The following is an 18075-nucleotide window of genomic DNA, read 5'->3' as shown; positions in this document are numbered from 1 at the left end:
ACAGCAAAACTGAAGAGCAAACCCTACCATTTATAGAAACGAACTATTTTATTCAAGGAGGAGTCGATTTTTTCTATGTTGATTAATGCTGTATATAATGTAATATACTGTTTTTTTAAATAATATCTGTTATCTTTGTTAGCACAACAATGACGACGACGGCATGTTGCCATGATATACGCGTATCCATTTGAACGAGTAAAAACGTTGAAATCCAAACTGCAAACAGTTTCCACACATGTTTTGCACATGCAGACGATGTGGGTGAGATGTGCTTTACAATCACAATTTTTGTAAATGAATGTTCTTGTTCCTGTTAAATATATTATGTCAGAAATCATTGGATCCTTAATATAAAAAAGAAGATCTGATTTGGTTGTCAATGGAAAAACTCTCCTTAAGAGAACAAATGACACAGAAATTAACAGTTATGGGTCTCTTTATTTCCTTCATCAATGAGCAAAGCCCATATTGCATAGTCAACTATGAAAAACCATCAAATCACAAATGTAAAACAAATCAAATGAAACGGTCTAAATAAAGTACAAAAAAATGAACTGAAAATAAATATGTAACACAGCAACAAACCTGATTTACAGGCTCTTGACTTGGAAAAAAAGTAAAATTACAAAAATACTGAACTCCTAGGAAAATTCAAAAATGAAAGTCCTTCATCAAATTGCAAAATCAAAAGCTCAAACACATCACACGAATGAATAGTAACAGGCACTAACATATAAAATGTGACGGGGCTAAACATGTAAGCGGGATCCCAACCCTCACATAACCACCTAAACTTTCTTTTTTCTTTTTTTAATGTTGAAAATCAAGACTGTTTCTAGTAATTTGCAATGTTACGTAATATTTTGAGAAAATGAAATAACACTTTCTTGCATCTGAAACTAATAAACAATGTTTACACAAAATATACATTTTATGAGCTCTTCATAACGCTTGGTGCAAATGCAATTTTGGCAGTATAATACTTGTTTTAATTATAAGACCTGCGTCTAACATACTTGTGGAAACCTACCCGGATATGCAAACAAACAAATATTTACCTGAGATTCATTAAATCATAGGGGTGTTTCTGTTTTTAACTGATACTTTTATTTTTAATTGAAGGGTATGATTTTGATTCAAATTACTTTAAACTTTAAAATTGTAAAGATGTACGATTATAACTATTTTCAAAATACAATCTCGTATATTAAAGCTGTATGTTTCATCTTGAATACCCGATTTCTCCTTATCATTATTACACTATTAACGCATGCGTTCTCGTCTCATTTGGATCTTGGGTTTGTCGATAAAAATATGGTAAGTCTTTTATAACTTAAAGCAATGAAATAATATGATTCAGACTTTTTAGTTTTTGCAAGGATATTAAGTGATTTACTGTATAAATACTTACTTTTCTACATCAGTCGATCGTTGAGAAAATCCAATGCTGCTATTTAATTATTAATGATAAGTGCATAGAATATTAAACTAATTTTTTTCCAGAATCTGATCTGAATTGATTAATCTATAATACTAAAAATATTGGAAACTTTTGGAAATATAATTTCATTGATATGTTCACCCAAATAAGGTTTTAGATAGTTTAAATGTTGTTTATTTTGAAACCGAAAGTTAAATCGTATGTGTTATTAACGTAATACCTGGTTGTGTGTCCTTGTACAACTTTTAAACTAGGACACCTTAGTTTATATTTTTTTCTATTTTTAACATTTAAGCTAGATCTTGTCTATTTTTAGCTTTATCACGTGGTCGTTATTATACATGTTACATATTAGTCTGCAGGGTTGATGTTTTGCAAAATGAGTGTTTTTAAAAGACTTACTAAATAATTCTTTTCTTTTATATAAATATTTTTAAAACCAAAACTTTAACGTCATCGTTTACACATTTGACAACAATACTATTCTTATATAAGAAGAGCCATATGAAAACAAATCGACTCTTATTTATAAAAAAAAAAACGGAAGTAGCCAATCTATTGTATAATTTCCTTTTAATCCTTAAACTTAGTTTTATTTAAAAAAAAAAATATGATTGGCTACTCAATTAATGTGTGTTCCCCTAGGGACTGTAGGTACATTATGCTGGTATTTAAATGTGAAAGCTGTAATGAGGTGTATGTCCTGCTTGTGTAGCAAACGCAACATATCTCGTTCTTAAACGTGTGAATTGCTCAGCGTTTAAAAAATCTCAAGCGGTTGTCCAGGTCCAATCTAATAATGCTAGAAAAGCAACACTAGTATAAAATACTTCAGGACTACGTTGTTTCATGAATTTCGTTACTCCCAAACATGAACCAACAGGTTGTTATGTGGTTGTGTCATGATGCATCCGGAAAAAGAGCAGAAATGTATGCCTTATACATAACTCTTTGGTGCATTTGATGTTTGTAGATCATATTTAATGTATCAGCATAACCATCAAATCACTATTATGTGTTCTGCTAGTAGAGGTAAAGAGGTGACAATTATAAAATGTGTGCAGCTATAATTCCACGATTGTGGAAAAGGAGCCGTTGGAACAACTTAGAACTTTTATTTTGGAGGTGCAAGAATTTTTTTGATACCAAATATAGAAAATTCAGAATTAGTCAATGGCTGTCAAGTCGGGTTATTGTATGCCGGTCACGATGAAGATATCTGTAGTCTAAGTCTCACGGAAATGGCTGTTCCAATTGTTGGTCAGCTACTCCTTTTTAAGATGACAAAAGAAGAGTTATTTTAGTTGGATTGACCGACGTACAGACATATAATAGTCTGATATCATACAAGCCTCGGTTATAGTGCCGGTGGGATATGTTACTAATATTTGAAGAACATTTTGATGATCCAAAAACAGTTTTACTGGTCATAGAGAAGAGAAAACAATAATCCGTTACGATAATCAGTACAATAAGATCTATAATAGGTCGATATGAAGGAAATTGACGATAGTTGTTCCTATTCAGCTTAACATGTCCATATCTCTGCATAGAGATTTGTTGCTAATGCACTACTTTTGGTTTGATCAATATTAAAATGCATTGTTTTATTTTTTCAAATGTTATTGATCGATCTTTTCGGTATGTATTTCAGAATATATCTGTGTTTTTTTTACCATTTTAGAATGAAAATAATTCTGTTTCAGTTCTATAAGAGGTTTTGAATATAATGTGTAAGTATATTTGATTTCTTTCAGTATACCTTCATATGTCACAATATGGATAAATAATTCTTTTGGTTACCGTCATAAAAATATACAGACCCTGTTTAAGTTTGTAATGACATCCCTGATCAGGAATGCAAAATGTATATTTATGCAAAACAAACTAGAATAAAAAAAAATGTTATTTCTGGCAAATTGAATATAATACATTAAAAGCAATATAAACTACCGTGATCATCATTTCTATCATAAAATCAACAGCGGAATGAAGTTCAAGTGTTTAAAGATTTGTCCTTTAACATGATTTAACTGAAACATATTTTTCCTAAATCTCTACCAATAATTTAATTTTGGATGTAACGCGTCTTCTGATTGGCTGACGGTGTTTTGTCTATTAGCTCACATACATAATTTTGTATATAGAAGTTCAGTGTTAATGGAACTCAGAATAAAAATTGAAATAAAATAACCAGCTTCACGGGTCATTCAGTGTGCTCCATATTTTTAATGTTATTTCTTCATTGACAGAAAAATTATAACAGTCATTCCTTATAGATAAACACTCTTTGGCAGTGAGTAATTAAATATATGAAGATGTGGTAATGAGACACCTCTCAATCCAATAATGCACTTTTAGTTTACATGTGATGATATCATAAAATACATGTAACGACTAATTAATCAGTTATACCAAATCAGGTTATGTTGGTATCTTATAGTTCGTGTTTGTTCCATTGTCGTTTGTTTTTGTTGCATTTCAGTGTGTCTATTAATTCCTTGTTTCCTCTTATAGTTGATGTGTTTCACTCGGTTTTAGTTTGTACCCCAGTTTGTTTTCTCTCAAACGATTTATGACTTTTGAGCAGCGGTATACTACATGTACCCTTACAGGAGGGATTGTACCTGATATTCATATAATGAAGACATAATTTTTAAATCAGTTTAATTGAGGTCTGGAGCTAACATGTCAGTAACTGTTAGTAGTCTGCTGTTATTTATGTATTAATGTCTTCTTGGGTTTTTTTTTTCTTTTGTTTCTTATTCTGACATCGGAATCGGACTTCTCTTAAACTGAGTTTTACTGTGCGTACTATTGTGCGTTTGTTTTTTTCTACATTGGATAGAGGTATAGGGGAGGGTTGAGATCTCAAAAACATGTTTAACCCCAACGCATTTTCGCGCCTGTTTCAAGTCGTGAGCCTCTAGCTTTTGTTAGTCTTGTAATATTTTTAATTTTAGTTTCTTGTGTATAATTCGAAGTTAAGAATGACGTCCATTATCACTGAACTAGTATACATATCTGTTTAGGGACCAGCTGAAGGACTCCTCCCGGTGCGGGAGTTTCTCTCTACATTGAACACTCATTGCTGACCTTCGCGGCTGTTGTCTGCTCTATGGTTGGGTCGTTCTCTCTTTGACACATTCCCCATTTCCATTCTCAATTTTACTGTTGCCTTCATTTAAAATAATAAACAATACAGTAAAATAAACTCAATCATAAAATGAGGTGAACTCAGGTACTCGTAGAACTTACGTATATGAGTTATTATTACTACTTATGTAATATGCAGTTACAGATTAAATAAGATATGTATAGCCGTTTTAAACAACTCATGCGCTGAAAGTATCTAACCATTACACCTGACTGAGTGTCAGTTTGAAATGACAATTATATATCTTTCTTGGTGGTCATTTAAATGTGGAAGAAGTTCCATTTAACAAAAATGAAATACATGTAGTATAAAAGTACTTAATAATCCGATTTATCAGTATGAAACATGAAACAAAAGTGAGAAATATTTTATTGATTTCCCACAAACCGGGACATATTTACCTCACCTCTTTAAGATTTTTTTTAAATATATAATTACAAAATACATTTGATAACACTCATGTTTTCTTCAAATTCAGACAATGGGTTAATGCAACTAATTGAAATTATATAAATATAATGGTTTTCACGACAAAACTTTATTTCGTGTTCAAATTATTTGAAATTGCTATGATTCCGATTTTATAAAGAATATCTCTCAATCAGTTCTTGTATTCAACCTTTTCATCTTGCCAAATTACTGTCTACTGTTATATGTACTCTTCAAGTTACAATTGGCACTCGTTAAAGTTGGTAACCACCTATATGATGTTTCCTGAGCTTGAAAGTATGCCTTCACCTTATTATGTATAGGAAGATCATAAAATGGGTCTACTGAAACCTAAATGATTTAACAATATCGATAAAATGCAACAATGTAAAAACTGAACTCAGCATGTTTTTACTTATATATAGTGATTAATTCTGTATATCTTATTTACTTATTTCAGAGGGATAGGAAAACTCCGTTTTTGTTAAAATGAATCGATGGACAATTTTGCTGTTTGTTATGAAATATTTCTATTGTTCTGGTAAGTAAAAATATTCTTTTCCTTTATTCAAGTCACAACCACATAAACTCATCTTTCAATTGAAAAGAATGTACTTTATTTTATCCTAAACGTGTGGTAAATATATGCCAGGGAATTTTTCCAATTATTTAACTAAATGTACATGACATTTTAATGTTGATTCAATGTAGTTTCTCATGTTGCACATTGTAAAATTGTGGATTTCTGTTGTTGCTGGAGATGAATAATAATAACTTACAAAGAAAGGATACTTACATTATAATGGTTTTTAATCGCAATTTTTTCAGTTTCCTGCAAATTTACTTGAATGTATAATACTGTAAAGATTTCTTTTTCATATTCATATATTGTACAACTAAAGAAATGTTTTTACTTGCTGTATGGTATTTATATCATGATTTTTATATTTAGCGAAAGTTGAAGTTGCTCTTCAATCGCATCCTGTGAGGTATGGCAAGGTTCTGAGGTTGGTGTGCTCATCAGGACAGTATCATAAAGATTGGCATTGGTTTAAGGACAATGCGCTGTTATACAGAAACAACCGACCGTCTCATGATATTGATGCTAATAAGTACACAGAGGAGATAATTGATGACTATCATAGACAACTAACCATTCACGATTTTAAATTTGATGACATCGGTCAATATTTCTGTTCCAATGGAATTTTTCAAGATTTAATTGATCTATCACAGGAATCTGGAAAATTCATTTGTAAGCAAAAAGTAATCTTAATAGCAATTTCAAGAATGCCATTCAATCTTTCACTATATATAAATAATAAAAAAAAATTAAAAAAATACTTATGGATATTCAAACTCATATTCGAGGACAAACAAATAAAACAATTGAAGAAAAGACAAATCACAGTCTACTTAACTTAACATAGAAAACTTAATATAAAGCAACAATAATCACACCAAAATATAAGGGGAATCTCAAGTTCTCTGAAAGGGTCGGAAATCTCATTATTTGTTTGCAGCATTACATATAATCACATTACATTTACAATGTGTTAAATTGAGGTATGTTTTTTTTTTAAATTCTGAACATATTTAGTCTATCAACAATTAAGCAAATGTCAATTATTAGTTGTAATAGAAATATCTGACACACGCATTAGTACATATCTATTCTTTTATTGTTGGTTTATCCATTTAATCATTCCAACAGAGTTCAAATAATTAGTTACAGCTAATATGTGTTTATGAGATGTATATTCATGTATATTGAATTTTAGATTGTGACAATTCAACAAAAACTGAAGTAAAACAACAGAAGCAAGTATTTGGTATAGGTATATCTACAGGCGTATCGAATGTATCTCCGACTCCCATATGTCAGTTAGAGGTTGAGGTAAACCATTTTTTGTGCTCACATATATTTGAAAAATCACTTTGTTATCGTATTTTCATTACCTATAATTTTATGTGTATAAACACTCTGAACAGTATCAAATGTTTTTCAATTGAAGAACTAATTCATGGATGACATAATTTGTTGGATATTGTCACGCAAATAATGCAGACGAACTTAAGATTATTATTGTCAAATAAATTAAATTGATCTGTAATGATACACTTGTCCTGTATTAAGTTTAATTTAGTATAATTAGAGGGAGGGCATACAGGTCTGTTGTTGAGAAATGATTGACTACACTTTTGTCAATACATAGAAGTTTTCACCTTTTGTATGTCCTTCCAGTATTGGCCATACTTATCTTTTCATATATTTGCATCTAAATATCATTAAGCCTTGTGAGATATCTTAGATTGTTTTGTATTTTTAAAACAAATTAACAAATTAGTGTGGTAAGAAAATACGTCATACAAAATGTATTAAAGTTCAAATTATAAAATATCATCTAAACTTAGAGTATTATATGTGTATCCTTTTAAATGCTGTTATTGAATAAAACTGTGTTAATTTGTATAATTTCGTAGGTGTCATCTCCCTACAAATCCCAAAAATATCATTATTCTCCCTCAAATGAATATTTTATAAAAGGTTAGATAAAGTACCAGAAAGTTATATCATACTTTTTCATTATACTTTATGTTAGTGTTTACATTCAAATGATCAATGTTCTAAACTATTTCTACCATATCAAGTTGTTATTTAATACAAAACTTGCTTTAACATAATATCAGATAGCCTGAGAGCTATGCATTATGATATAAAAAAAAAAGGTTTTTACAGGACAAACAAAACTATCTGTTGATATACATTGTTGAGACGTAGACATATGATCTACAGGAAAAAAGACTTGGTCTTCATATGCAGACAAAAATGTGCGACTATGAGATGAAGAACAGCAATTTAAGTTGGGGTTGGGGTTTTTTTTTTTTGCTGTTCTTAATGCACTGTGGATGGGGACCCATTATCCTTTGGTTTTCCATGTTATATAAAGCGGTTCCTATAAATAAACTAAAATTAAAAAAACATATACTATAACTTACAATTTGCACTTCATTATATCATCAGATAAAGGCTTTTCTACAAGCTGTCGCAAAAAAAAAGAAATAAACTGTTTTACAGTAAATCATCACATATAAAATACTTCAATTTCATCCCCAGTTACATTTCATTGCCGTAGTCTATTATTTCCCGACGAATCAAAAGTTGAAATGATTTCACTAAGGAATAAACCACCAGGTTGACTTGCTGAAATCAAAATGAATAGTGTTTTTAAAATACTTCTCATGTGGATTGTCATTACAAAACTATATCTGAACCATGTTTCATAATATTCGTGTTATATTGTAACGCCGCCTCCCTGGTGCTAGAGTCGGTCAACAGGGAACACAGGGTCACAAAGAAAAAGGGATTTAAAGGATCTATAAAGTATAAGGTTCGACGTCCACTATTAACCGTCGGACCAAAACACGTTACAGAAAGGGAAAACGAATACTTGTATTTATGTATAGTTCTCAGTTATGAAATAAAATATCTGAATAAAATAAAGTTTCATATTTTATTAATATCAAAAATAATCCACGCTGGAGAGAGTGGGTCTTGCAGGATTCGTCACGGGTCGGGTCAGGTCCCTGGTTCAGGATGGTCTTCCATAGACACACACAACTACTACATGTTTAATTCAACATTCAAGTAACAAGGTTGCCACTTATTTTGTATATTTCTATAATCTCAATTAAAGGATAAAAAAACACCCTTCTTCATTATAGAACTAAGAAGACAACAACTTAGTATAACACCTTCATTGCATATTAATCATGCCAAAACCGCCAACAGAACTCTAAATGTGCACCTTCAATAGCAATGTCACCGTCACCGGTAACCGTATTTAGCACAGTCACCGTGATTGGTGACTATTTGTCACCGTCACCCACAACCTTAGCACCGACAACCTCAGCACCGTCACCGGCACCCTTAGCACCGTCACCGGCACCCTAAGCACCGTCACCGACAAGCCTTAGCACCGTCACCGACACCCTTAGCACCAGCACCGACAACCTTAAATTAAAACAAAGGTAACGATCAATTAGCTACATATTCCAGCATTTATTAAAGTTTGTCACTACCCATACTTGTCAACCAACCACTCCGTCGTTTCTGTTGTTGTTTTGGTATTTATACTTTCGACGGACCAATGACAGAGCTTGTTACATATTGTTTACCAATCGGCAACCATGGATCATATTAGGGAAACTCCCGTAATGTTGATACTGTTTGTAAACAATGATTGATCTTCATCAATAAAGATGGGTTTCGACTTTAAATTTATAAGTAGATCATTAGAACAGTTTTATTTGAGTTTATAGTATAATAAGGTAACTACCGCGAAAATACGGAATCAGTACGTAAACTAAAACTTATTTACAGACTAACATACACAAATATGTCGTATCATGAAAACAACAGCCAAAATAACAAATGACAAGTCTTGCACTACTTGTAACATTAGACATCTCACTAACATCTATCGTTTATCCTCAATAATTTCGAGAAACTATACAGACATAGGTTTACTATAAAAAGGGGGGAATGTCGGCATTACAATATATCCATGTACTCATAATGTTTTCCAGAAAATGAGCTTGTTTTCTAAGGAAATACATTTTTTTGTTTCAGAACAATACTTTTCCTGTGACAATATTTAAAACAACAGACAAAGACCAAATAATTGATATCTTTTTCAAGACAATGGTATTTAATACTTCATTTTTCTGCAAAAAACCTGAAAAACCATTCGTGTTTGCCTGTAATATAAGTGGGATTGTCTTACGAAAAGAAGTTAATAAAATATGCTCAGGTAAATTTTTTAATACCTTTGTTATACAAACACATTTGATATCGTCTCATTTCATGTTAAATCTTTAATCTTCCGTCATGCTTTTGCTCATATTCAATGTTTCGAAACGTTCTGTGCCAAATAGCAATTGTGTGTTACATATGTTAGTTTAAACATATCACAGTAAATGTTATATTTCTACTTTGAGGTGAAATGTAACATCCTTTTCAGTCATAAGAGTGTGATTTATCTAGTTAATAAAACCAGATTTAATGCAAATACGAATTCTAAATATTAAGAAAATGCCTGTACTATATCAGGAATATGCAGTTGTTATCCATTCGTTTGATGTATTTGAGATTTTGATTTTGCGAGTTGATAAGGCTTATTCTGTTTTGAATTTTCCTCATTATTTTTGTGATTTCACTTTTCATCTACATACATGTTAGACTCAAAAGTGACCTTTCAATCAAAACAGGTGGAAGGAATATAAATCAATAAGAGCCAAAAAAAAGCACATTACTCTATAAAAATAGTTAACAAGATAGCTAAATACCAAGGAAAACAAGGAAAATCATAATGTAAACAACTGTTTGACAAGCTTTTACTTGAAAGATGTGCCTCTATAAGACAAAAGCTGTTTCTGCTTTGACTCCTAAGTTTATTGGCATTTTGTTATGGATTAAGCATATTAAGCTCAAATTCAATTATAATAACAACGATGTGTAAACAAAACAAACAGACATAATAGGTAAAAATGTCAAAATTAGGGAAACGCACGTCTGACGAATTAGTTATAATCACGGTTCCTTAGTTAGTCTACAAATAACTCATGTCTCAATTAACATATATGTGTTTCAATTCACTATCGACATGATTTCGAAGTTTGATATCTTAGGTCATCTTATCTTGTAATTTACTAGTTGTGCAATTCTGACTATCTTGGAATTTGCACGGCGGGTGGTGTATGCAAATCAGGTGACGCAAATCTTCTAAACACTCCAGATCTCGCTATTTTTATTTCATTTTATGAGAATCTCTCAGATTTTTTGTTTTTTGTTTTTTGTGTGTTTTCTTTTGCTGCTGCCTTGATAAATCTTCTCAATCGAAACATTGACATATTGGATAGTATCATTGTGCAAAAGCATTAAAATATTTAACTTATCAGCCCCATATGTGTCTCTAACAGACATTTCTTATACTATACTTGAAGACAAAGTTAAAAGAATTATTCCACTGTATTTAACATATAGATTGCTAACGACAATACACTATATTACGTACTGATATATATACTCGAAGGATTTAATTTTCATTTTTGGTGTTTTAACACCACTTTTAAGCACCGCTTTTGGGCTATTTCGAGGCGGTCATTTTTTATTGGTGGAGGAAGCCGGAGTGGCCGGAGAAAACCACCGACCTTCGATAGGAAAACTGACAATGATAGTCAGCTAAGATTGCAGTCGAATGCACCCTAACGAGCGGGGTTCGAATTCACAACCTCAGTAGTGACTGGCTAGTGATTACAATAGTAACTACTTAGACCACTCGGCCACCGAGGCCACTATACTGGAATGAGAATATGTAAATATAGGTGTACGATTTGTATAGACTAAAATCCAGGTATTAACAATTGGTCACTAAGCTTTGCAACAAAACATCTAAACAAAACATATACGTTCCATTTTACTAAAGTAAACTTTAAATTTATATGCATCAATATTCGAGCTCCGCCTGCATGTTATTCAAGGGCTATTTTTTCTTTTGATTTCCTTAGTATAATTGTGTTGCTTTCGACGAACCCATTGAACCATAGGTTGAACCCATGCCATTATTAATTGGTAGACTGTTACATAATATCTGTGTCCTATTTGAACAATGGACAAAATCTACTTTCCGTAGCCACAATCATGTCTTCTTTTACTGGATTGTGATTGTAATTAATGCCCCTGATCGCATTCTAGCTAATGCACTCCACTCTATAAAAAGGTTGACATATAGCACGTGGCTGATATTTAACGAAATCCATGTGTAGAAAGCCTAGTATATTTAAGTATATTTTTTTAGATTTTCAGAACAGAAAAGATGAAAAGTCATTTCCTGAATATTTACAGACTTTAATAATTATAATTGGTATAATGGCTTTAATTGTCTGTATAACAGTGTTCACATATGTGATAAGAAGACCACCAACGCCATGTAAGTATTTAAACCAATTTAGAATAAATCTTGTTTTTTTTATCATAAATAGGTCGCATTTTTTTAAAAACAATATGTCTGTCCTTCACAAACATATTCTCATTCCACACGACACTCGAAACTCCTACCAATCATCATGAAACTACCTATTGGAGTTAACTTCAGTTTGTTATCGTCCTATTATAAAGGATAGATTCGCTACTTTACGTTTGACAGACAACAATCAGTCGATCAAAAACATTTTCATATTTATCTTTGTTCCATATTACACACTTTTGTTTTGAATCTAGATTTTCTATGAAACATTTGTAAATCTTATTTTGAGAACAAATTGTTCTCTCTTAATCATGAAAAAGACCCTCTGAAGTACAAAGTGGGTACATGCTTAACGTAGTTTACCTTGAAGTACTTATCATAGACACAAAACTTTCCTAGTTTGTATTTGAAGATTAAACTCAATTTAACTGAATCATTATTATTGTTTCGTAACAAGAATTTTTTCTTTGTATAATACAGAATCTCAAAGATATTAGTGTACTACAACATGTACAAATTACCTGAAATTTAATAGAAACTTATCAGGCCTGTGTAGTAATCTTATATAATACCTGTCAATGTTAGGCATTTCAAACTATTCACTTAAAGCGTTTCGCAAAACGACAAAACTTTGAAACAAAATAACTTGTATGCATATCTAATCAGGAATTATTCTTCTCTCGAAATATCAAAGGCTTGCTTTATAATAGAAAGTTGTATTACACGTCTTGTTTTCCTTAGTTCGATTATACTTCACTTTTGCATGCAGTATGTTCATCCTTGATTTCCAATTTAATATATCATAATGATCATACGTTCTTCTAATTTTCCAAATTTTTTTTTTCAGTACAAAATGACAAAGATGAATCCAAAGCAGATGTCGGTAACCCTTTGGTTCAATACTCAGAAGTTTCAAATATTGTTCAGAAATAGTATTCCATTATTTTGTTCCATCCAGCTTTTATTTATTATGGCAATAGGTTTTATAATAGTTTTGATTGTTTTTATGCAAGCATTGAATAGATCAAGGCACTAGATTGATTATGAAAATGTGTAAAAGTTTTCGGGGAAAAAATAAACATGTTAAACATATATATATGACCTGTCCCTGACTGTTGAAAAATCAATATGATTCAAATGCACATTAATCTAAACAGATTTGTTTTTGACTCAAACTGTTTACCAGAGGTTGATTCGTGTATTTGAAATAGCTTTTGTTTGAAGTCATATTTGTATTCTGCTTGTTTAAGCAAAATGCTAATACTGTCGTGTATTTTCGAATGGGAAATTAGTGACTTAGATATCTAAGATTTAACATGCATTATAAACTTAATATCGCGTACAATTCATTTGATAAAAAAAATATATTTGCTTATTTTTGTTTTCTTCCTTAAAAGCTTTGAAACAAAACTTAAGGTATGGAATTGCGCAAAGGTCTTCAAACCTAAATAGGTTTGTAAATTTATTAATCATATATAAACTTTAGTTTTTGGTTTTTGGTTCTTTAGAAAAGTATTAAATATCATTCCGTATTGGCAACTTAGTGAAACATGAAACTTGTGACAATACAAATAAGTAATAATAACAACAATAAAACTATTAGTTTTTCCCTTTTAAAAAGATTGAAAACATAGGATTATCTATTGGGATGCCATTAAAACCGTTTTATACGTACTATATCATTTTTTTTACAGTAGAGGAGAAAGTGGTTTCAATATTCAATTCTTTTAGTAAGACATGTTTTTCGAAATCAAGGTATTTTCATATATCTGCCCTTTTTTATAAGTAAATTATGGTCATTGAAAAGGAAATGTAAATCAGCAGTTTAAATGTAGAGCCATTTTAATTGATCATTAAGCATCGATGAGTAAAACAATATACTAACTGTGAACTCGATTAAATTTGACAATTTGTAAACCGTCCAATAATTGAGGATGTTATACATAATTCGAAAGTTTCAACTTTTTATTTATTTCAATGTAAGTGCTTTAGAATTGGAAAGGTGTACGGTACAATGTACGTCAATGTATTGATTAGTTCATTTTGCAAATGTATATATTGCCTACTTGCATGATATTGTTTTTGCATTCCTTATAGATTATATCATGTTTGTACAGTTAAAGATTGATTTTATAATTGAAAACAAAAAGGAATATGGAAAAAAAAACTTGATGAATTTTGATTTAACTGCTGTCATAACGTTCAAACATTGTGACATATATTATGAAACTTGGAAAACAATAATCATAATGACTGACTGCACATCGAAATACTAGATGATAACAGGAAAGTCTATTGAAATAATTCATTTAGATCGGAAGTGTTTTTAATTAAGCATTCACTAAATGCTGCTGACTAAATGCTGCTGACTAAATGCTTGCTCAAATAAATTTTCTCATTTGAAGATGTCATAAATAATTTAACAGTTTCAACATTTTATCCATTTTCCTTTATGTGCCTCAAATTTAAGTTGTTTGAATCAAAATAATGTATATGATTTTTTAAATTACAGTGTACTATGGTATACATTGTTATGCATATATTACATTATGAGTGTGAATTTAATACGTTTGGTTAATTTGAAGAGAAATAACTGAATGTTGCTATTGTTTAGCTACACAATTTGTACTATGTATGTTAAAGAAAATGACAATCTTATATTATCTCAAAGAAATTCAAAGAACTTACTGCATGTATGTGAAATCTTGGGTATAATTATTAATATGGAAGACACATATATTTAAGAAAAAAATCATTTTTGTTCTGTTTTAAGTCTTTAATTTTGAAACCCTGCTGGTTGGGAATTTAAAACCCTGCTGGTTGGGAATTTAAAACCCTGATGGTAGGAACATGGAATGACATGTTCTTCTTCGTAAATTTGTTTAGCTCAATTTCTAGTAATGTGCATTTCTGCAATGTCATGGTTTTTAATGCAAAGGTGCACGATGGTATACATTTTCATGTTATTTTCATTATGTAGGCAATTACGTCTGGTAAACTTTTATACATTTTGAAACCCTGCTGGTTGGGAAATGAAAATGATTAGTTGTTTTCTATGGAAAAGTGTATGGTACAATGTACTATAGTGTATTGAACACAAATCAATTGGTATTTTATAAATGTATATATTGTTTTACATATATGTCTAGTTATTTGTTTTTAATTATAGCATGTATGTACAGTTAAAGATTAGATTTTATTTTGGAGATGTAATTGAATACATTAAAGAAGATAGTAAAATTCCCTTGATGAATTTTTATTAAACTACTGTTTCATATACATGTATTTATAACGTTCAAACACTGTGACATGTATTGTAAAAATGGGAAAACAATAATCATAATGACTTACTGCACATCCAAATACAATACGATAAAATGAATTATTGAAATAATTAATTTGAATTTTACTTCATTTTGATTCAGAATTTAGCATCGATTAGTAAAACAAGGCTCTAAATGTTAACTAAAAAAGCTTATATGGAAACCATCATATAAATGTTTAATGTCATAAATAATTTGACAGTTTCAACTTTTCATTATTTCCCTTTATGAGTATCATAGTTTTAAAAGTGGTTGGAAACAAAATATATATGATTTTTCAAATTACAATCCACAATGGTATACATTGTTATTTCTATATTGGTATGTACTAAGTACATCATAAGTGTAAAAGTATTAGGTCTGGTTAACTTTTAGACATTTTGAAAACCTGCTGGTCGGGACATGGAAATGATTAATTTTATATATGGAAAGGTGTAAGGTACAATGTACTGCAGTTTATTGAAAAATTTCTTTTAATTGGTTTTTCACAAATGTATATATTTTAACTTAGGTTATTGTACTTGTTGTTTTCCCCAGTTATTCCATGTTACAAATTAATTTCCAATTTTGAGTAAAGTTTTGGCTTTGTAAATAATCAATTCCTCACATTTCGTGGTTTATATGTTTATACTTTTTTATTTAAATAAATGATTGACTAACACAAACCGTGTTTTGAATAGCGATTGGTTTCAGTGACATAATTTCGTTTTTTCATAAATTGCAAGTCATATTTCGGTATCCTTGCATATTTGGAAACTCCACTGTGCAGTCCTTATCGGTCGATGTAGTATATACGTCAATGAAACTGTAACTCAATTACAAGAACTTCTAAAATACATATGAAGGTCTGTAAAATCTGCAAATGTCTCAATCGTCAAAGAGTTTGGTAAAACTAAACAGAAGCTTTAAAAGACTTTGCATTAACACGATGTTCTCCAATTCAAAAAGCGACCAGACCAGGTTACTAACAAGGACATACATATCTTGCGGGATTAAGCTAGTTGAATAGATCCCACTTAATCCCATGTTAAGTTAGCTCCCCAAGCCCCAAAAGGTCAAGTGAGCTGTTCTCAGCATATTGCGTATGATCTTGGCAACTTTAAAAAAAAAAAAACGTAAATAGTAAAAAGAATTGACCTGGTAAGTGTTTTTTATGAGTCAACATAACCATAATCGTCTATCATCCACTTATTGGAGTTATTTCCCTTTGATGGCGATGTGTTACGGCATATTTTGCTTTTATTTTGAAAACAATGATAGATGGATTAAATATTCGAAAAGAAAAAAGCAAGATAAGATTTACAACCTGTGTCGCTCACCTTGGTCTATGTGAATATTAAACAAAGGAAGCAGATGGATTCATGACAAAAATGTGTTTTGGTGATGGTGATGTGTTTGTTTATTTTATTTACTGAACATTCTAGATGCTTACAATTATCTCTATCTATAATGAACTTGGCCTAGTAGTTTCAGTGGAAAATGTTAGTAAAAATTTACAAATTTTATGAAAATTGTTAAAAATTGACTATTAAGGACAATTACTATTTAGGGGGTCGATTGACCATTTCCTTCATGTTGACTTATTTGTAAATCTTACTACGCTGAACCTTATTGCTGTTTACAGTTTATCTTTATCTATAATAATATTCAAGATAATAACCAAAAACAGCAAAATTTCCTACAAATTACTAATTCTGGGGCAGCAACCCAACAACAGGTTGTCTGTTTTGTCTGAAAATTTCCGGGCAGATAGATCTTGACCTGAAGAACAATTTTACCCCTTGTCAGATTTGCTTTAAATGCTTTGATTTTTAAGTTATAAGCCAAAAACTGCATTTTACCTCTATGTTCTATTTTTAGCCGTGGCGGCCATCTTGGTTAAATGGCTGGGTCACCGGACACATTTTTTAAACTAGACCTCCCAAAGATAATTGTGGCCAAGTTTGGATGAATTTGGCCCAGTAGTTTCAGAGGAGAAGATTTTTATAAAAGATTACTAAGATTTACGAAAAATGGTTAAAAATTGACTATAAAGGGCAATAACTGCTAAAGGGTTCAACTGACCATTTCGGTCATTTGACTTATTTGTACATCTTACTTTGCTGAACATTATTGCTGTTTACAGTTTATCTCTATCTATAATAGTATTCAAGATAATAACCAAAAACAGTAAAATTTCCTTAAAATTACCAATTTAGGGGAAGCAACCAAACAACGGGTTGTCCGATTCATCTGAAAATTTTGAGGGCAGATAAATGTTGACCTGATAAACAATTCTACCCCATGGCGGCCATCTTGGTTGGTTGACCGGGTAAACCGGACACATTTTTTAAACTAAATACCCCAATGATGATTGTGGCCAAGTTTGTTTTAATTTGGCCCAGTAGTTTCAGAGGAGAAGATTTTTGTAAAAGTTAACGCCAAGTGATGAGAAAAGCTCACTTGGCCCTTTGGGCCAGGTGAGCTAAAAAGTGGATATAAGGAAATCGTAGATCTGCATTTAAAAAACATTATTCCCTTGAAGGATAATTATCTATGTGTATCCATTTTCGTGGGCTTGCCTACAATTTAACAAGAGTGCAGACGCTGAAATGTCTCGCTAAACATTGAGCAATGAACCATATTAAAATGAGGTCAAGGTAAGATGAATGATGCCAGACAGACATGCACAATTCTTCCATACAACAAATATAG

The 18075-nt window shown here is 31.0% G+C and overlaps 1 protein-coding gene across 1 annotated transcript; it reads left to right on the top strand.

Moving 5' to 3' along the window:
- The first annotated feature begins 3127 nt into the window (after positions 1–3127).
- LOC139503390 (uncharacterized) lies at positions 3128–13855 on the top strand. Its single transcript, XM_071293164.1, has 7 exons — positions 3128–3177; positions 5491–5571; positions 5983–6285; positions 6812–6927; positions 9664–9844; positions 11891–12022; positions 12906–13855. The coding sequence occupies exons 2-7, from the start codon at positions 5520–5522 to the stop codon at positions 12989–12991; spliced, it is 870 nt and encodes a 289-aa protein (XP_071149265.1). The 5' UTR covers positions 3128–3177; positions 5491–5519; the 3' UTR covers positions 12992–13855.
- The last annotated feature ends 4220 nt before the right edge of the window (positions 13856–18075 follow it).

The sequence above is a fragment of the Mytilus edulis genome, chromosome 14 (assembly GCF_963676685.1).
Source record: "Mytilus edulis chromosome 14, xbMytEdul2.2, whole genome shotgun sequence".
Lineage (NCBI taxonomy): Eukaryota > Metazoa > Mollusca > Bivalvia > Mytilida > Mytilidae > Mytilus > Mytilus edulis.
Note: the sequence above shows the minus strand (reverse complement) of the source record. Positions and strands in the feature narration are given on the sequence as shown.

Coding starts and splice junctions, on each gene's coding strand:
- LOC139503390 (XM_071293164.1), top strand. CDS start 5,520: ATGAATCGATGGACAATTTTGCTGTTTGTTATGAAATATTTCTATTGT. Junction 6,928..9,663: donor TATGTCAGTTAGAGGTTGAG/GTAAACCATTTT, acceptor TTTTTGTTTCAG/AACAATACTTTTCCTGTGAC. Junction 12,023..12,905: donor AAGAAGACCACCAACGCCAT/GTAAGTATTTAA, acceptor TTTTTTTTTCAG/TACAAAATGACAAAGATGAA.